Source organism: Eleginops maclovinus, chromosome 11 (genome assembly GCF_036324505.1).
Source record: "Eleginops maclovinus isolate JMC-PN-2008 ecotype Puerto Natales chromosome 11, JC_Emac_rtc_rv5, whole genome shotgun sequence".
Classification (NCBI taxonomy): Eukaryota; Metazoa; Chordata; class Actinopteri; order Perciformes; family Eleginopidae; genus Eleginops; species Eleginops maclovinus.
In genome coordinates, this window is record NC_086359.1 from 20,369,747 (window position 1) to 20,391,858 (window position 22,112).

Consider the following 22,112-nt stretch of genomic DNA (forward strand, 5'->3'; position numbering starts at 1 on the left):
ACAGCTTACAATGTCTATCTGCAGCATGAGGAAAGACACAGTGACCGTCTACAAAGGGCAACGCCAGAAAGAAATACTACAAAAAACGTACAGTCTAGTGCTACCAAAATCATTTTAAACATCTTTGTTCTCGTGCAGGTAACACTACTCAATAAGTTTGGAAAATCATCTCATACTAGTTGTACCACAACAATAGGTTGGGAAAAGATGCTTTTGAATCATTTTGGTGAACTTTTCTTGTGTAAAGTATTCCATAAATCCACTATCATAAAGTGTATTGATATAAATATGATTTAAATAAATGTGAAAAAGACCTGTACCAGTGAATTCAGGAGTAAAGTTCTTTAATAAACCGCTGCTGTAATTTACTGTGCCTTACATGTTGATGGTAAATTATTTTATTTTAAATAATTCAAAAATTCTATTATTTGAGTTGCATAGGCTAACTCAGGGTAAGGTGAACTTTTTACCTGATTCTAAAACAAATATGAGGTGCAGTATGACATATTGTACATGTTGGTTATTAAAGGCAATGATTATACAACAGCAACTCAACTTAAAATAAAATAATTCAAAGTGACTGACATCCGATCATTGGAACTACTGCTGTACCAAAGGAAATGATTTTGAAGCTGAGAAATAAAATATATATATATATTCTGTACTTGTAATATAACATATGTACCGAATACATTCTTTTGCAGCTGGTGAGCTTTTAAGGAATGTGATTATGCATTACTAACAGTCTGGGAGCTGAGTCTTTCTTCAAATCACTCCTCTGACTTGCACACTCCGGTGCATGGTGGTGGATTCCAACGTTTGCACTGAGTCTGTTCTCCAGGGTCACATGGGGTGTACACCTCGAGTATCCAGGACCGCAGAGGGGTCGCCCTGGGTCACGGCGAGGGTGGCCTGCTCCGGCAGCAGGCTGGGGTCTGACAGTATGGCCGTGGTGGTACTCAGGAGACGGAGAGAGCTCAGAACCACTGAGGGGACATGCAGGGAAACCAAGAACACAGAGATGGGAAGTTACATATGCAGACAATCAAACTGTGGGAGGTTTCAGTGGGCATGAAAGGAGCAGTTGTTGTGCACTCACTGGGTCTCAAAGCAGGCAGGGAGCAGTGCTGGTCCAGCCAGGACAGAGTGGAGCGACACAGGTCATCCACACTGGCTGTGGACACCATCCCATTATAGGACTCGAACAGCGGCTCAATGATTATACTGAACTGACGCTGCATTAAAGAAAGAAGACAATACAATGTGGAAATTCAAGAATATTCTACAACAGTCTCGATTTCCTAATGTTACTGGTTTGATATCAAAGGGACAGTTTATCCACAAATCCCAAATATATATATATATTTTTCAGCAGAATTGTCAGCCTTCTCTGAAATGAAATGGAGCTAGATGGACTGGCTTGTGGAGCTCAAATCTCCAGATATCATTATTCTGTTACCCAAGATAACACAAAGACCGTGATGTCCGCACGAACTACCTTATTTCTACCGTATAAATGTGCAGAAGGAAGCCTGTTTCTACTTGTTGGATATTTAATGGATGTCCATAGGAAGTTGCTTTATAGAGTTAAAAGGCTGGCGTTATTCTGTTCTAGTTGTTTATTTGACCTCACTATCCTCATCCCAAGCCCTTTGGTTCCTACTGCAGACACAATAAAAAAAACAGGCAATAAATATGTAGATTATTTTGTTATATTGTTCAGTCATTTTACAGCAGATGGAGTTTTTTAAGCAATTTTCACTCAAACAGGAGTGAAAATAAATTGCAGACTATTTTCAGCTGCAAATTGATTTACATTAGTTCTGATGGTGATTGTTCACAGCACGAGGAAAGTGAATGTGATTAAAAAAAAACATGAAGGAAAATATCATCCAGTGCAATGCTGCTTATTCATATGTTTTTGATATCTCACTTTGGCAATAAACATGTTATTGGGATATATTTATTGTTGGTTGTGGCTTTTTTATTGGATTTGTTCAAGATAAGAGTCTATATATAATCTTACAGCGTATGCTTTAACAGTATTTTCCAGATAGCTAGTGAGTGTTCCATTGTTTTGGAAGGAAACCAAATGGTCGATAAAGAAAAGTCAATTCTCATTATTGAATAGCTATGTCTATAGAGAGGCAACAAAGGGAGCAGTCAAATAAACATTACAAGGGGCTTTTTCAAGTGTGTGTTAAAAAGAAATGACTCCCTTGGATATGTTTTTGAATCATTATATCAGCAGTGAGATAAAAGCACTATTCACAGTAGCAAACAAAATCCTACATTTCAGGGAGACAAAACACCCTCAAGGTGTTTTTGTGCAACATGCAAAGATGATCATTTAATCTTCCTATCTTGCCTGCAAGAAAACGGCAGAAGCAAAGCGTTGTGTGATCATTAAGGGAAGAGTTATGGGTTAATATAACTTGTTTTATGCTTCTGACATTTGCAACAGAGGCATTTATTGTATCAGCCTGATTACACTGAGACTGCCCCAGATGAATTAGGAGCATAAAGTCATTTACCATATATACTGCAGGATAAATGATAGCTACATTTCCCTGCGCAAACATGTCCTCCCAGATAGAGTTGTGATTTGTTCATTTTTAATTCAAAAAGCAAACTTTTGGGGAACAAAATTACATTTGAAGAAGTTGATGCATGGTGTAGTAAATTGCTATAATAAAGACATATTAAACATCTTATTGATATGAATACACCACTGTATGTTTTACAATATACATGTCATATAATGCAGTACAGTGTTACATTTTTGAAATGGTATTTATTTGATTATTTTTGTGTTTTATTTTTATCTTGTTTGATTTTGTATCAATTTTATTTGTATTCTATTGTCTATCATGTTTTTTTTATAATGGTATTGTTATTTTTACTTTATTTTGCACTACATCTATGTTTATTATTCTTCAAAGCCCACTGAGGCAAATGTGTTCTGTGATATTGGCCTATATAAATAAAATAATATAAAAAAATAGATAAAACATTTGATTTGACTTCTTATGTTAATATATTTAGGGTTAAATATTTTATTGTATCTTTAATATGGCATTTTATTTTTATTTATTATGCTTAAATTACTATCGTTTTTGTTTTATCTTTTTGTTGTCACAACACATTTTTCCCCAGGATAAATAAAAAATGATCGTGAATGCTAAAGAAGATTTGGAAGTTGTGTGTGTTGCAGTGCGATGTTTTATAATTAACATCTGTCAGATTAACATTCATTAGGATACGATCCAGAACTTCCAGTTTTGAAGCGTTTGTGTACGGACGTACTCCCGGAACTTCTGCCTCATGTGGTCGAAGCGCTGCCGTGTGATGGGCACACCGGTGGCCGGCAGCTGCTGCTGACACGCACTGCAAGAGGAGAGGAGCTGAGTCAGCAGAGCAGTGCATCGTCATATCAGCAGGGAGAGACCACCATGTGGTATTTAGGGATAGGTTCACATTTGTTCACATCTGCCTGAACCCTAGTGCATCACTACGGAGATCTTTCTATTTTAAAGTTTCAATTTAAGAGTTCTTTTTTTTGTTGTGGAAGTTCAACCTGAACTCTTTAATGCTTGAACATATTTCCATAGCCATTCTTTAAACTGGAAATGTTGTCCTCTAAGATAATGAATAGGAGCTGTACACAAAAATGCATGAAAATGATTGACATAAATGTTTTGTCATTTTTATCTTTTCAAAAAACAATGGTGGCATCATGTCAACAGGTTGGCATTATTAGGATTATCATTCAGATAAAAGAATGATTAATCGCTTGTGATGATAATGATTTTTGTTTGTTGAAAGATTTAACTCAATGGAAGTGGAAAATAATATAAATATATTATTTCATGGCAGATCTTTTACACATAGTGTACATTTTGTATAGTTTTAAAGTAGTCCAAAAGGGATGAATCAGGTCCCCATATGTACATTTCTTTCTTTCTGTATTCTTTACTCGTTTTCATTCCACCATTAGGAGATCCCTTCCTAATGTGCTTCCTATGAAAGTGGTGGGACGACAAAATCCACAGTCCAAAATATGTGAACCTGTCCTTCAAATTAAATGATTTCATCACATTACATGTCATTAAGTCTGTTATCTACGTACATACACTTCAGTGCCATAGACATGGCTACTGGAGCAACTTGGGGTTAAGTATCTTGCCAAAGGATACCTGAACATGTCACCTGCCGGGGATGGGGATCGAACCATTGACCATCCCATTGAAAGAGCCCCATTTCCCCCTTCTGCCCAAATATTAACCAGGATTATCCCTCCAACCCATATGAATATGCATGGACTAAGACGCACACAGACACACAGCAGAGTGTTTAAAGTCTCACTTGATGGCAGAGTTGAGGAGCTGGATCTCGTCTCGGAGTCTCTGAGCCTCATCGTGCAGCTGAGCTCTCTCCTGCTGCATCTTACTGATGTACTCTGCCGTCTTCTGCAGTGTGGTGGCTTTGCTGATCTGTGCCAGCAGACAGAGGGATAACCACATGTCACCAATACACCTCAACAAATATTTAACCTTATTGTGGTTGGTCCCTACGCTGCATTTAAATCTCATTTCCAGTTAAACAGAGCATCAACGGTTCAGTTCCTTTTTCAGCACTTGTATCTCCTATGTTGTTAACAGTACCTTTATGCTTGGCTGAGAGCTGAGGGTTGTCACAAGGTTATGTAACGTGTCAAATCCAAGTTTGATGTTGAAGCGCCTCTTCTGCTCGGCGGAGATGTGAGTTATCCTCCTGGTCTCTGTTTGCTGCAGATAACATATGCAGGGAAGAATTATTCATCACACTTTCACACACATGTCCATATCCTTGTTTAGTAACGACTTGATTATATTATACAAAGTTAGACGCTGTGTCCTACCTTACTTGATTCTAACTTTCCGTGACCTGAGAAGCATGTGTGTGGGGACTCGGTGTTAGAAGCTTTATCTAAAGGGTTCGGTGGTGACGTTTGGCCTGGATGTCCTGGAAAATTAACTAAAACAAAAACAGATTTCATAATAAGTTCAAGACCTGTACTAATAAATTACTCCATACATAAATACATATTTACTGTGTGCAAATAATACTTAACTTAAATGTAGTCATTTTTGTCTCATATTATGTGACAGAAATGTTGTATTTCTGCTTTAATTTGCTTTTGACTAAATCAATTGCATTAAATAAACAGGTGGGTAAATGAAAAGAGTAGATATAACAGTAAAAAAACTAATGTAACAGTAATACAATAGAATAAAGTTAAATTATCAATTAAAATAAAGGTATAAAAATAAATATGGATTAATACAAATGTAAGTAAATAACCTGCAAATTAAAACAGCAATCATTTTGTCAACATGTATTTATTAATGCCTATGTTTAATCTTATTTTTGGTACATTTGACTTCCTTTATTGGTAGTATGTAAGTTATACAGTATACATGGCTTCAGATGGGTGTATATTTGGATTTCAATTTGAATTTAAACAACAGGCTTCATCTAATCTCATTATTTTGCTAGTTTCACCTTCAATTGTTGAGAACATCAAAAAGAATGCAAAATCCTCCATGTGTCGTCAGCATTTAACATTTTCCTATACATACGATTTGACAACAACCCTGTTCTCATTCACCAGATAAAAGAAGACATGATATCTGATTGCTTCCTGAAAAAGCGAGATGTTGTTACATCTAAATGTTTTGGAGCATTGAGCGTTATACCTGTAAGGCTGCTCCTGTCCGTGCTGTAGAGCTGGACAGGGGAAAGTTTCTCAGTCTTGGGGATCAGGAGGGCCGTGCCGGTGGGCGTGGAGCCGTGGCTAAGCAGGGCAGACACCGTCGAGCCTCTGGAGGTGCTGCCGTGGGGCCCGCTGTGACTCAGGGGGGCACTCTGGCTGTGCAGGGGTGTCAACATCTGGATCCCTACAGGCCAAGCGGCTCCATGCTGCAGCTGGGATGAAGCTCCTCCGTGTGTGCTGCTGCTGGACTTCTAATAAATAATAAAATTACAGTTAAATATACAGAGCAATAATAAAATACTTAATATGGACAAAAACATATAGTAGAAAAATAGGTAAAAGTGATGATGAAAAGAGCTCAGTCAACATGTTTAGTAGTTCCAGGGTACAATGCTATTGTGAATCATAGTGCAGGTAACCTTAGCCTAGCACAAAAATAATGAAAACAGCTAGCGTAGCTTTGTCCTATGGCAACAAAATCATCTCACCGGCACCTATGATGTTTGTTTGATACCAAAAACAGACAGAGGTTATTGCACCGGGCCAAGTAACAGTTTGGCATACAATCCCCCCTTAAACTGAAATGTATCTTTAAATTTCAATTTCTGTTCAAACCAGTTGTCAAGATAAACGAACACTGCTGTTGTGATGCTAAAGGACAGGCTCACCGAGGGGCTTGGAGATGATGACCTCCGACCTTTGGCTGTCAAGAGTGTAGTATCGAATCCCAGTGATGGCTTGCCTGAAAGAACAAAATCAAATAGTTAATTTTTGTGACAGAAACATCATCCCACAACAGTGTTGTTGGAACCAGAAAGGGAGAAGTGACTCACGTTCACGGGAGCTGGATGAGAGCAGCTTAGCCAAGCAGCTAGTGGGTGCCGGTGCAGTGGACGAGGCCGCTGAGTGGCCCCCTGTCCTCGCTCCTCCTGTCTTCTGCTTGTGCTTCCCTCTGACTCCTGTTCCAGCCAGCTGCTCCGGGACTGAGAAGCAGTGTGCCGCTGTGACAGAGGGCAGCGTCGCCGGGTAACTGAGAGGGTGGCAGGGACTCTGGGGGTAAGTGTCCTCTGCGTGAGGGTAGCCGTGACCCTGGTGCATGGAGCCCTGGGCCCCCGCGGTGGAGGCAGTGTGAGTGATGACAGTAGGGTTCACACTGGGTGTGGTGTAATAACCAAACTTGTTGCAGGGCAGCGGGTACAGAAAGGGGATAGTGGAAGATGCCAGCTGCTCGATGCTGCTGGTGAAGGCTATAGAAACAGGTGGATCAGGGTATGACTGGTGTCCATAGGGCATGGTGCCTGAAATCATGCTAGACGTGTGGTATTCATCACAATCTTGTCCCGGCCTGGCCTGGTCTGGCTGGGTATTTGATGAGGAGGGCTGAGGCAAATTGTCAGGTGACAGATTGGGCTAGAAAAATAAAGATGCAATCTGTTTTACTCATTGATCAATAACAATTCCACTAAGATGAAACACAGAGCGCAAGTCATTTCTGCCTGGGGCCATCAAACTGTTTAGCTGTTAATGCATCAGCACTGTGAGACAATAGACTGGCACTAGAACTTGATGATCAGCAGGCAAACCTTTTAACACTTTGCAATTCAGCAATAATGTGTAATTCATATTAAAACACCACTGTATGTATTGTAATATACATGTTATATATTGTGGAGCAATGTGTATTTTTTATTTAACTTTTTATCTTCATATGAATATTTTAATTCAATGTTATTTGTAGTTGTACATTATTTCTTATGTTAATATATCTAAAAATATTTCATTTGTTTTTGTTTATTGTACATTCTTACTTTTTTTTTCGTTTTTACTGATTGAGTGTTGGTTGGAATACTCTACGTTTAAGATTTCAACATGTTACGAATTAACACATACACAACAATAATACAAACAATAAAAAATACACTAAATTACAGAAACAGAAAGACCTAGAACAGAGCTGCCCAGTACGTCGATGCCGCGAAAACTCATATTAAGTTAGAGACAAAGCTACAACAAAATGAGTGCGGGACCGAGCAAAAAGCAAAAAACATATCACTTCCACAAAGAATGGGAGGAAGATAATTTGTTCTTGTTTTTATGTGTTTCTTAACAGGGAAGTGAAGTGCAGTCAGCAAAAGAAGGAGGGAGAGAGAGAAAGAGAGAGAGAGAGAGAGAGAGAGAGAAAAGGAAGGATGGAGAAAACGAGGGAGAGAAAGAAGGAGGGAGAGAGAGAGAGAGAGCAAAATATGTTAACATGCCTATTGGACCTATGTATTTCATTATAACTTTGAGAGACTGTTCATAGGACCCATTTCAGTCTGGTGTCTAAGTTGAGTGTTCTACTCATTTATATTCCTTGTATTTATATTTGTGTTTTATGTATTTGTTTCTTTTCAAGAACCCAAATAGAGTTGTTGTTGTTGTTGTTTCATCATGTATAAATAGAATGTGTTAAATCTGTTGTTATTCAGCCCGTGGTAAATCGGTATTTTATTTTTGGTTGGTAGACCTTGGTGAGCTGGTCATTTCAAAAGTAGCTCAAAAGCCAAAAAAGTGTGGGCACCCCCTGACCTAGATGAACAAATGCTTAAGGAAATACGGTTGTCATACTATAATATCACACCCCCACTCATACTCTTACTCACCTATTTACCATTTATTTATTTCAATTTGAAAATGATCTTTTGTTCATTTCCCCCAGGATAAATAAAGTATTCAGATTTGGATTTACTGGCACTAGCATGAGCAGCACAATTACTTTTGCAGCATTACATGTAACGAGCAGGAGGAGCTGTGCACTGCAGCAGTACCTGAGCCAGCTGGCCGTCGATGAGGAGCTCTGGAGTTGTTACCACGGGGGAGGGCAGGGGGGCAAACGCTGTGCTGGGTGAACTCTCAAAATAGCCGCAGTCAGCAAAACCAGTCAGCTCAGAGGACTGGCTCCGGAAGTTCATAAAGATATCTAAAATGGGAAAACACACACTGTTAGGCAGACTGTAAGATATAAAGAAACTCTGAGGACTGTAGGAAACTGTTTCAGAAAACTGCACAATATCTTACGAAGCCCTTGAAAGAAATTCTGTGATACATCAACTCTCCTGGGTTTACACCTAAGAATAGATCAAAAATGGGTTTTGCCACGATAGTATTTCAATTTTTTATCATTTGTGTACCGGGGGGGGGGGGGGGGGGGGGGGGAAGCATAATTGTTGTTACTTTTGTCAATTCATATTTATTTATAGAGAAATAAAGATACAACTGAATTTATCACATTAATTGTTTACAAATAGAACATGTGCCTTCTGTTAAGATTGAAAAGAGAAATGAAATCCAACTTTGAAGAAATCATGAAAGATTTTAGTCTTATTTAGAATATCCTGTAAAATATCAGCTTCTTTTAGTTGAAATGAGTATTACACCTGTTTCTACAGATGAAAGCATAATTGACTTATAAATATTTCCTCACTAAAAACCACAGGAGATAAAACGTTTTCAATCAGATCAGAAAATGGATTGACACAAAATGGATTTTGTTTTGCCTCTCAGGGCTTCCGTAAGTCTTTGTCGTCATAGGCAAATGAAGAATCAAGGTATTGATTAATAATAATCCCAACTCTTTCCTATTTGGCCAAGAAGGTTGAATATAATTTAACATTTCAGACATTCAACAAAGAAAACAGGAAATAAAAACACAGGGACAATACATCCAACAACAAGTGGCCCTCCTGTAGTTCTCTGCGTGCGGAGGACATTAAAGTATTTACTTAGTATCTGCCAGGTCACATACTTGCCAGCCGCACTGGCAACTGACCCTGCCTAGCTGCCATCTGTGATTAAAACTGTCTGCACATCTGACGGCACAGAAATCCGACCAGGTTTTAACCAGATGGCAAAACAAATGTTAACTTTAAACTTTGATTTAAGCTTATTGGAGCTATAATTAATAAATATCAGCCTTTGAATCCAGCATGATGCAAGCTCAGTAGGCATAAATGTGTGGTGCAATCTGAAAATACATACCAGTGGGTCTGTTTTCATCTTAGTAAAGAGGTATTAGCAAGTGATCTGTATTTCCATTTCAGAGACGCACTTTGCATAAATTAAACTTGTGGCTGTGTCGCTGTGACGGACACTCACTAGCTCCCTGGATCTTGTGACCAAAAGAGAGGCAGACAGCTGATCCCTCAGGACCCTGCCAGCACAGTGAGAACAAACAGCTACACACACACACACACACACACACACACACACACACACACACACACACACACACACACACACACACACACACACACACACACACACACACACACACACACACATTACAGCAGAGGGCAGCATGTTGTCTGTGGGTTACAAAGGCTGACTTGTAGCCACAGGGCTGCTGGATTGCTTCACTGAAAGTAACACAAAGGCAAAACAGCCATTGTGCCCCTGAGCAAAGCAATAAACTCCTCACCAAAACATATTCATATTTGGTGCAACATGATATCATCTATGAAATGTTCCCTCTCAGTTTTCGACCTCCTGTAGCCAGTGTTGGGTGTAACGCGTTACAAAAGTAATGGAGTGACAGTAATGTATTACTTTTTGCTGTAACGCAGTAATATAACGCATTACTTCTGAAATGTGGGTAATATAATACCCGTTACAATTCTCAGTAACGCAGTTACACTTGTTAACCCAAAATGATGTGGTTTGTTTTTAAGAATTCACAAACATCGAGAGACATTCCGACACCAGAGAAACAATTGTGCAGGTAGAATAGTAACTCAGTAAGCCTGCTTACTATTGGTTAAGAGGGCTGCAGAAACAGATCACAATGGAGAGCTGCAGGCTCGGGGGAAAAGAAAAGAGAAAGACAGGAGAGCGCGCAGGCCAAAGAAACAGAAGGTAACTTTCTCTGGGTCTGCCTCTTGAACCCCGAGAAGTTCAGAGACTCGTGGTGGAGTGTTGAAGATATGCAGCCTCTGTCCTCTGTGGAATCGCCGGCTTTTAGAAAGCTTGTCCGCCAAATCCCCGTTAACACACCAATGACAAGGTGAGCTAACGTTGAATAGAGACTTGTTCATATACAGGGACAGGCCATGCAGAGGCTCCACTAACATGTTATTAATGACACACAGAGACGTCATGTTACCGGTATCACATATTATTCAGCCCCCTTAAATGGAGCATGAGTTTAATTTTTAGCTTGAGTTTAATTTCTAGCTATTTTCCTAATTTTCAGCATGAACTGCCAGATAGATAGCTTTAATTATTGAGCTGCAATAAACTACATTTCAGCATTTAAAGCCCTACTTTTGCGGTTATTTTGGTGAAAGTAACTCAAAGTAACACAAAAAATTGTGTAACACATTACAGTTCAGAGACAGTAATAATGTAATGTAACTTATTACTTTAGAAAGACAGTAATAAGTAATATGTACTGTATTACATTTTGGAAGTAACTTGCCCAACATTGCCTTTAGCTCTTTAGAAGTTTGACATAGTAGTGGTTCCTTGTTTTGTTTGACTTGCACAAAAAGAGGGTCATAAATACGGAGGATAAAATCTGCCAAAACTAAAATGAACTAAATCAAAACATGTTCCAAAAATAAGATTTAAATAAATGTATGCATCAACTTACTGATCAAATATAAAATCAATATTTTTGTTTTGTTTTCAGCTGCTACTTTATTGATTTGTAATCATTCCAATATTTATTAACTTTATTATTCTTGTGTGTGTGTGTGTGTGTGTGTGTGTGTGTGTGTGTGTGTGTGTGTGTGTGTGTGTGTGTGTGTGTGTGTGTGTGTGTGTGTGTGTGTGTGTGTGTGTGTGTCATTTAATTAGTTATACATAAAGAACACAGACAGGTAGAGAGTACCCGGTATATCCATGAAATCGTCCAGGCTGGGCTGCAGTGGCGTCAGGCCTGGCTGGATGATATCAGCGTTGGTCATGTATGCTGCAGAGGAAGAGGACATGGTGTCACACATTAGAAAGAAGTGAGTTCAGTCAGAAAACTCACGTGTTTATTGATATGTTTATTAGAAGCAGTATATAGTTAAAAGTTTGGCGTCTGGCTCGGGCCTCATCACTCCACATACAGTACATAGAATGTAGCGTCCCGGCTGAATGATCTAACTCTCGAACTGATGGTATCTGTTTATTGTACACCCTTGCTTGTATACAAATCCAACGTAAGAGATATGAAATGAAAGGAAATACAATAACTAATTATTGTCTCAGATAGAACCTTTTACATCCCTTAAAAACGAAATAATACAATTATAGCTCCTACTGACAATAAATCGTGAAACATTACCTCTTTACTCTTTAAACATGGCCAAAATTAAGCAATTATGAATTTGTAGTGCGTTGCTTTAAATCACACATACACAACACAGCACTGTATGTCTTCACAGTAGCAGGCAAGCGCGGCTGTAAAATTGCCACACTACTGCCAACTAAATGAGCGGAACACATTACTGTCAGCTAATAGCAGTTTCGCTAATTCAAAGCATGGACACAAAACTCTGCAAAACTACGAAATAACACAGCATAATATCAATCAATATATAAAATTAAGTTATAACAAACCTTGTGCCTTGATCAGCCAGGTGCTAAAAACCCAATTTAACTACATATTATATGTTCATTTATTCATTATCGATCGTCATTATACATGTGTGTCAAGCGTTTTCACTGCTCCGTTGTCTGTCAGCTTTACAGTAAATGAGTCCCAATCTTATAACTATAATAATAATAATAGTTTGAATTTATATAGCGCCTTTCTAGGTACCCAAGGCCGCTTAACTATCAAAGTAAAAGTGCAAAAAGAAACTTTACCAACATAAATATTGGCATAGAAATACCATCTCTTCCATAAAAGGTAACACATTTTAAATATAGTTAAGACATATTAAAGGTCATTTACTTAGAACATTGAGTGATGATTCGATAACTGTCCCCCCAAGCCTACAGGGGGACGCTGGGGTGGAAGCTGGGGGGATGGTGGGGCAGGCAAACAGCGGCAGCATGGAAGTAGCAGCAGAAGTAGCATTATTAGATCTGATGGTTTCAATAAAGCGGCAGATTAAGGAGACTATGTTTGGTTGGTTGCAAGAACGGCAGGGGGCGTTATGTGCGAATGTATCATGGGGGCTCGAGTTGACTGCCTGAACTAGCTTGCAGGCTTCACCCCATTTAGTGCACCTGTTTGTGTGTCTGCCTCAATATATTTATTATATTCCTGCATCCTTAATAATGATCCAGTAATATAATAAATATGTTATACTGAAAATGTACTTTTGGTAGTTCAAGTATTACAAATATGAATACAGGACTTTCACTTGTACATTTCTACACTGAGGGATCAAAACTTTTACTTAAATAAAAGATCTAAGTACTTCTTCCGGCAGACATGGCATAAAGCTTGGACAAAGCTATTTGGCAAATAATGCATCTAAATGATGAACGAAAATTAAGACTTCTTGAAATTTTAACCTTCTCATGGCAGCTCATAGAACACTAGTAATCATTCAAAACTGATTTGAGACCAAAGTCAATGAGAGTCCCTCAGTGTGCCGACTACTCACGGTCGTGCCGCTCACTGGCCCAGGGACATTGTTTCTGCGTCATGGTGAACAGGGTGTCTGAGATGTCAGAGAGAAGGCAGTCCAGGTCAAACATGTGGACCTCCACCGGCGCTGTCTCAGGCTCCTGGTACATCTGAGTAGACCATTTATCCAGCTTGGACTGGCAGATCTGACCCTGGAACACATTAGCCAGATATCAAAACATAGGATCCATTAGTGCGACTGAAAAGAAGAATCCTCCAACACGTCAACATGTCCAATATTTGGTGTATGGATTGTGGGAAAAGGTAAAGACTCCCAAAAAAAGCTTGTTGCGCTGAGGTATACACGTTAAGACCAACGGAAGCTTTAAAAATGTGATTGGCTACCCAAAGATATAAGTTATCTGCTGAATTGGTCGAACCATCAAAATATGATAACTCACTAAAGCACAATTTAAAACCACGTACACATGTATGACAAGTGTATAGCAGTTGTAATATGTCCTCCACTCTCACATTGTGTCTCTGGACATATGGTGTGTGATGCCAAAGAGACCCTTCTGTTAGCAAAACGCAGTAAAACACTCACAGAAAATGAAGCTCCGGACCGGTGCTTATTCCTCTGAGCTGCTTCACCCTCTTCTTGTCTTTACCCTGCACTTCTGAATCTCACGCCACATTTATAGGAAAGCCCAGATTGAGCCGGACGTCGAATCTCGTTTCATATTTTATTCATTAACTTCTCAATTTTGTTTGAGGGAAAATAAAAGTGTGTGCAAGTAGAAATGATGCAAGATTGTTCTGTGCATCTGCATGTGTGTGTGTGTGCAAAGCAATATGAAAAAGCAGTTTGGATGTATTGTTCAAAATCACTAGCCTCTTACAGGTTATCATTATTTTGGTGTCTCACCATTTCAATAAGAGCAGCAGTCTTTTGTCCCTGACCTAATTCTGGCAGCCTCATGTGCAAACAAACAGGAAGACCTGAGGCCTTGCAAACAGAAACTGCTGCTGCCTTGGCCTCAGTAACAACAAAGAAAACATACATGCATATATTAATCACTTCGGATGGGAACAATTTAAATGTGTTCATGAATTTCCTGCATCCAGGAGGTCCATTACATTAAATGCATCTGTAGAGGAGAGGAAAACAAAATAAATCCTGATCTTTTCTGTTTGTGTGTCACCGCACTAGCTTCCCAACCTTGCAAAATGTATTCAGTACTCTTTGCAGATGTTTAATCAGGATCAAAATGAAGGTTGAATTTGGAAAAAGCCGCGGTCTAAGCAAGGGTGGCCAAGGTATGCCCCACCTCTTTCAGCCCCTGGACCGATTTCGCTTCAAAAGACTTTTTCTACATTGTAGTTGAGATCGAAAATGAAGGCCAATTCCAAAATGGGTGTGGTCAGAATGTAATTGAGAATGCCGTTTTGTTACTGGTGTAATTGCCACAGAAGATGATCCACAAGATGATACAAAAAGGATATAGCCAATTCAATTTCTTATTGGAGCATTGATAGTTTATCTTGTTGTAAAGTATATCAATCAACAACAACCCTTGGTTTTACTGAGTTTTTTTTACCAGCCACTAACTTGTGAAGAGAAAGGCAAGATAAAGCTTTGCCAGCACAGCGCATAAAAAGCTAGTGTAGTGAGTGACCTTTGACGTGTCAACTCAGTGCTGATAAGTGCCCTTCGAAGAGCCGCTAAACCTATCTATAGTTACTACTGACAGACAGTTTTATCTTTGACCTGAGGTAATGCCTGGGCTTCCAAAGACATTTCGATGAGACCCATACTCTAAATTAAGTTCCCATATGATAAAACTACATTTTCAATTACGTTTTTGGGGATAAGGGATTTTTCCACAGTTGTGAGCAGTTAAAAAAAGTTGAGTAACGTGCATATGTTAAGTACATTAGCCTACTGATGTACGTCAGTTTAAATAAGCAGTCCCGTTGTAACATGTGAAGGAAGTTAAATATGTGATATAAGGTATGTGCAAGGTAGATACAATTTGATGACCTTTGTAAAGTATTTGACGTAAGAAAGGAAAAGATAGATATGTGATGTGTGAAGTACGTCACATTAGTTAAGTTACATACATAAGTCAACATTGAGTTTTGGTTTCACATGAGACACAAACAGCCGCTTCCTGGGTGAAAGTCCCATGTTTGTTTAACCGGCCCATCTGCCAAAAGCTCCTTCCTTTGCATATTTAGGCAGACTTTGATTAGAAACCTATAAAGAAAGAAACCTAATATGGGATAAAATAACTTGCCCTTGAAAAGTGATTAATGATGCAGTTTTCTTTAACGGGAAGGTCATTTTTGGAGACCTGGCTGCTGTAACTTGCGGGGTAACAGTTTTTACAAAGCAGAGTAGGTAGGTCAGATTTGATTAAATGACATTAAATTCTGCAGCTATTTCACCTGAATAAAAATAAAGCCTGAATGGGTGTTGAAGTTATTATCACTGCTGGCAATCAATACGTGTCAATTGTGTTACGACTGGACCTTCAATGCCAGACCACGAAGCATTTGGGTTTTTTCCATGTTTCTGTTCCTTATTTTCATCCTGCTAAATCAACATGTTAACATTAACCCTTTAAGCATTTTGATGAACATCTGTTTAACTGCGACTGCATTCAAAAGTAAATAATGGGTCAATCCACCAACTTCAGATTAAGTGTAAAAGAATATTTGTCCACATTAGTGTTTTCCCAAAACGTATAAAGAGATAGAATAATGTTAAAGAAGCACATCTTCATACCTCTTGTAACATTGATAGAATATCATCCTTCTTTTTCTGAAGCTGCAAAAGATAAAAAAAGGAAACTTAATAAATAAATATTACAGCATGGCTACTTTGAGAGACTGCTCATTCGATAATTACAACATAGAGAACAATATGTAGTCTACGATAAGGGAATACGATGGTCACTTTAAACGTGAAACTCAGTACAATACATTATTCAACATATACAGTAACTATGTGTGGGATTATTAACACATTTATTTGATGACATAGATAAAATGACCCAGTAAATAAATGTACTAGTATCACAGACTCATTAAAGGTTCCCTTTATACATATGATAGTGAAACAAGAGCAAATAAAATGCCACAAAGTATAGTAAGGTCATATAAGGTTTACTGAATGCCATAAATACACCTGGGTAGTTCTAAAAATAATATTGAGACGCTGCAGCGGGATGACACTTGGAAACAATGTGACCTAGAGGCATTGAAAACATACCCTTCCCTAGCAGATGTAATTCAGCCCTAACAGTGAATGTGGAGGTACATACTGTACAGTTCGCTGTGCAGGAGCCAGACAGATGAAACCCAATAAAGAGGTTAAGTATAAAATGGTGCTGTGATTTCCTATTTTTTATTGGATTTTGGAAAATGTCACACATTAAGATCTATGGCAAACACATGTTTATGAGACTTGTTCAGCAGGATAATCTCCACATATTAACACAGCTTTTAATTTTTTTAAACTTGCGTGAATGCTATTGCCAGAAGTCAAAATAAATCACAGACTCATTGTTGAACATCATCAACGCTAAGCCCAAGGCAGATTTGTGTTTGGCAACTGCCGTTTTTAAAAGCTGTGCACGTTCACGAGTGGGATATTTAGTGATGTATTTTATGTCGTAGGACAAAACGGGAAAATCCCTTCTGCTTGTGTTAACCACGGACCTTATTTCAGGCATCTAATCACAGACACATTGAAAAATACACTGAGAAAGAGTTGAGAGAGGACACGAGAGAACCTGAAGTGCTCAAATGCTAACTTATTTCCTGGTTTCATGACTCCTTCCTGCACCACTGCAGGAGACCATGGACCATTAATTGAACCAATGGTTTAGAGCTGCTTGGGAAGCAAAACACAAGACAAGACATATAATTATTTTAAAACGAGTGCTCACCCTCTTCTTGTAGTAAATCCTCCATTTGTGATACTCCTTGATCACCACCTCGATCCTTCTCTTCCAGTAGCTGCCCTCTAATACAATTGCCTGTTGACATGATACAGAAACACCAAGCATGAGACTTGCATGTCAAACTTCACCAGTGTACAATACAAGAAATAAAACTCAGCTATACACAGTTTACCAATTTATAAAATAAGTTTAAAATAATCCAGTTTGTGTTCAGTGTTTGAAAAAAATCTGCCACATATATAAAATTACAAATACAAACAATTGTTTATGATGTGGCAAAACCAAATGGTTTTAGAGTTTTAAAGAAATATTACCACATAAAATCCAGAAATTAGAAACGAAAATTCAGTATGATCATAAGATGTTGATAAAAGGCAGGGCAAAGCAAGTTTATTTCTATAGCACCTTTCAACACAAGGCAATTGAAAGTGCTTTACAAAAACGAAAGATATTAAGAGCATTAGAAAATAGTGCAGTGGAAACACATTGTAAAAACGCATTTAAAAACAGTCATTAAAAAGCAAAGAGAATACAATAAACATTAAAAAAAGCTAATATATTAAATACATGAATAAAAGTTACAGTGCAATGTAAGATATGAATATTTCAATTAAAAACATAAAAAGCGTTCTAAATAATCTGCATATTTCTAATAGACTTTTAAATGAGACCTCCTTGGTTCCAAAAACAATTACCTCAGTGTTAGCTTTGTTTTAAGTTCTGAAACATCCAGTCATTGATTTGTTCAATGCACTCGGTGCTTGAATTGGAGCATAGTCTCCTGGTGAAATGGAAATGTACATTTGTGGGTCGTCTGCATAGCTATGGTAACCTGTTTTGTTGTTTATCCTTATCTGAGCCAGTGGTAGCATGTAGATGTTAAAGAGAAGATGACCTAGGATGATGCCTTGAGGAACCCCACATGTCATATTTGTCAAGTCAGATTTGTAGTTACCTATAGAAATAAAGTTTTTCCTGTCCTTTAAGTAGGATTCAAACCAATTTAGAACTGTTGCAGAAGGAGACTTGACCGATTACAAATGAAATACTGCAATGCACATTCTACAAAACATTTAATACTGGATTTGATTGTTATCATTTTTTTCCTCCTATTTTTGTGCGTATTTTGTATTAATCACTATTCCTGAAAAAACTGCTCTGTATTTTAACTTTTAAAACATTAGTACAAATACATGGCCTCGTAACAAAAAATCTCTCACCTCAGGTTTCCGATGCGAGTCGGCCTCTGATCCCTCAAGCGGTGTGACGAACCCACACACTGGGTTCTTCCTCTTCTCTACATCTAAACAGCAGATACAGAGTTGTAAAAACATATTTCATTTGAACTTGAACACTGGAGAGGTCTTGAAGGCGATGTTGAGGAGGTAAAGAGTGGTGGACTCACACTGAATGAACCAGGCTCTCCAGATAGCGTTGTTCAGACGGATCTTATCTCTCCACAGCAGCCGCAGACCCTTAAAAGACTTCCACTTGGGAGAGACTATCTTACCACTGAAAATATATCATATAATCTATCATAAAGGATACCGTTTGTCAATGGAAAACAGGCAATATACTTCTTTTGCTATTTGTAGAGAAACAAGAATTTTTAAACCAGGCATTGTACAATTTTCAGATTTCTGTTCCGGAAATCTATGCAAAGAAACAAATATTTAATAGGACAATTATTTCCATATTCTAATTAAAATTGCAGAGAAAGATAATGTTGAGTTATGAGACTGGATCATGGTGATATCTATTACTTGACAAAATATACCTTATTCACCTAGAGTGTCTTTAAAATAATACTAGGGACACGTGAATAGATTCTCTTTAGACGAAAGTGGACATGGTGGAAAATATTTGGTAGCCTCATCCCCTTCCTTATTTTGATTAATAGTGACCAATCAGCTAATCAGCCATACAGTGCAGGCTGTTTTTCAGTTTCCATCAGTCTGCTGAGTGCTTAGCAGAGGCCTCCTAAAGTGAGGGGCTCAGTGAGTTGCCTAGAAGCCCTAGGAAATGATTTTCAACAAAGTGTTAATAGACCGACAACGCTGCATTACCCTCACTTCGAAACAGCGGAGACAGTACATTACTGAAAAAAACATGTTAGGAAACAGACCAATTAACACAAGGCTGGTTAATGATAATACTGTGCAGCAGAGCAGCACAAATACGGTTCGTCACATAATACTGTAAAGCACTTAGATAAAAACTAAACACCCCACAGTAAATAATGAATACGTTCTTCAATGTAAAGTTACTTTGTATAATCCAAAATGTGGGTTTATTGTGCAATTATCATTAAATTATATATTTTAAAGAAATTGCACATAAAATGTCTTCTTTAGGCCAAAGGTTGATTGCACCTCTTGTTAAAGCAGATCTTAATTTTTAATTCTCAATTACAATTTTTTAAAAGAAATACATTCCTAAGATAACAGACTTCCTTATCAAGGTGTGAACCAGATATCTGCCACTCAGTTTCTTTTAAATCAGAGAAAAATGTGAACTAACAAACATAACAGGAACGTTGTAGAGGTTATATTTGTTGCCTGCCTGTGTAACAAAAATATAATAAGCACATTCTCAAATGAGCATGGTGTCAGGATCTCCTTTCCTTCAGTTACACTGTAACCTGAAAGCGCTGCCAACTACAATCAAAGTCCAGTTTTCAGTGAAGATTTTTCAAGAGGTTGCACAAGAGACTCTTCCAACAGACACGCAAATCTGCACAATGAGTACTTCTATTGTTGGTACTTCAAGTATATTTTGATATTCATACTTTTACTAAATAAGATTTTAAAAGCAGGAATTTTACTTGTAACAGAGTATTCCTGCTCTTCAGTACTTTTGCTTTAACCTAAGTACACCATCTGAGTACTTCTTCCTCTGATAACTTTCAAATGAAAAAGCAGCTAAACAAACGTGAGCTGTGTTTATCCTCCTCTCGCTGACTACATACGGGTACCCACCTGTAGGCCAGGGACATGCAGTCGAACAGGCGGGTCAGAGTGGGGTCTATGCTGAGGCTCCCGGAGCTGAGAGGACCGTACCGGTACGTCTGGCACCACGTCCGGTTCACGGTGTCGAAGTCATAACTCGTGGACCCGCCGCTTTTCGTCCTGCGCGAAAAGTCGCTGTGGGGGGACGACACCATGAAGTGTCCGCTGTGAATGACCTGTGTGCGGGAGAAGGCGCAGGCGGACAGCCCGGTAGCTGCCACTCGAGCCGGCTCTCCCTCCGTCTCCGAGTCCGAAGATTCTAGGATCTGCTGGCTCTGACTGGAGGAACACGCTCTCCCTTTGCCCGCCATGGTTCGCTTTCACTTGTTGTTGACTGTCCGCAAACTCTGAACTTTCTCCTCAACTGACTGCCCCCACCTCCCCCGTTTTATCCAGATATTCCGAAATCAGCTGTAAGGAGAGCCGCTTGCTAACAGCACGGAGTCCCCGCACCGGCCAGCTGACAGACATGTGTGTGTCCCCCTCAGCAGCTCAGCGCAGGACAGTGTGTGTGGACTGTTGAGCAAGAGCTTACTATCGTTATGTCAACTCCACAAAGTGGTAAAGTCCTTCCCACCCCAATCAATGAAGATGAATTATTAATAGACTAAGCCTTCTAGAAAATGTTGTTATTGTCTGGAATATTGGATTTACACTTACTATGCAAACTTCAGGTTGGCCTTTTTTAAGTAAAATATAAAAACATATATTTGTATAGCCAATTTTAGTGGGTAACTAAGTAAATTAACTTAGTAATGTACTAAAGGCACATTTGTCTTGAATATCTCCATATTAAGCTACTTCATAATATCTCCATATTAAGCTACTTTATAATATCTCCATATTAAGCTACTTTATAATATCTCCATATTAAGCTACTTTATAATATCTCCATATTAAGCTACTTCATAATATCTCCATATTAAGCTACTTTATAATATCTCCATATTAAGCTACTATACTTTTTCTACCATAAGACATTTTAGAAAACCGATATTAGATCAATATTGAATTTTCCACACATTGGTAAACAACTCATATAGTTTACAATGGAGAATAAAAATACCTATTTTATATCAATAAATAGATGTATAAGGATACCCATCAGATTATAAAGTAAAACCAGTTCCACGTGATGCTTACACATTAGGCTAATGCCTCAATAATAATATGAATATTGTTAAATAGGTCATTTTTGCATTACTTTGACAATATATGTATAGATTTGATATCAATGCTTTTACACTTTTACTTAAAGATGTTGAAAGCACATTTTTTTGGGAAACAATTTTTAAACAGTGTTATTGCTTTTTTAATTAAGTAAAATATTAAAAGAGTCTATTAGAGTAATAACCTAAACTAGGCTAAGAATAGGACATTTTAATTTCAAGTAGCCAGGTGTGAAAAGAAAATTAGTGCATTTACTCAAGCACGTGACCTCAGATAGGTTAACAGATCTTTGAATTCATGCTGAAATAGCAACGTTCCCATATGGATATTGAAAGATTTCACATGGCTTGCAGTTAATACCGGTTGCAATGAAAACGTCAAGTGGCGCGTGAAAGCCAAACTTATTCTTTTTAATAGTTGAATCAAAAAGAAAACCAAATGATTAATTAATATTAATTAACTAAACTTGCAAACAATATACACTTTAAATAACCCATGTAAAAAAATTATAAATTCACATGGAAATTGGGGCATTGTCAATTAGAGGAGAAAAAGCTGAAGATACTTTTCATCTGAAATTGGGCTGAACCCAGAGGATATGTTTTACTGTACTTAGATTTGTTTAAATGTTGTTTGGCCAGTTGTGCATTTCAAGGTGTCTGATT

At 38.2% G+C, this 22,112-nt stretch overlaps 1 protein-coding gene across 4 annotated transcripts; it reads right to left on the reverse strand.

Annotated features, from left to right (window-relative positions):
* Nucleotides 1–323: 323 nt before the first annotated feature.
* Nucleotides 324–20,800, reverse strand: LOC134871843 (carbohydrate-responsive element-binding protein). 4 transcript variants are annotated; one of them, XM_063894778.1, is made up of 17 exons: nucleotides 20,248–20,800; nucleotides 18,675–18,781; nucleotides 18,490–18,572; nucleotides 17,255–17,344; nucleotides 16,090–16,131; nucleotides 13,336–13,510; nucleotides 11,622–11,702; nucleotides 8,563–8,714; nucleotides 6,589–7,165; nucleotides 6,424–6,497; nucleotides 5,739–6,003; nucleotides 4,901–5,016; nucleotides 4,665–4,787; nucleotides 4,366–4,493; nucleotides 3,264–3,387; nucleotides 1,098–1,229; nucleotides 324–994 (listed from the first exon to the last, which is right to left on the reverse strand). In XM_063894778.1, the coding sequence occupies exons 1-17, from the start codon at nucleotides 20,586–20,588 to the stop codon at nucleotides 716–718; spliced, it is 2,889 nt and encodes a 962-aa protein (XP_063750848.1). In that variant the 5' UTR covers nucleotides 20,589–20,800; the 3' UTR covers nucleotides 324–715. The 4 variants fall into 4 exon arrangements, with proteins under 4 accessions (XP_063750848.1, XP_063750850.1, XP_063750846.1 ...); XM_063894780.1 differs by having other exon boundaries at nucleotides 324–986; nucleotides 1,100–1,229; nucleotides 5,739–6,006; XM_063894776.1 differs by having other exon boundaries at nucleotides 5,739–6,006.
* Nucleotides 20,801–22,112: the final 1,312 nt, after the last annotated feature.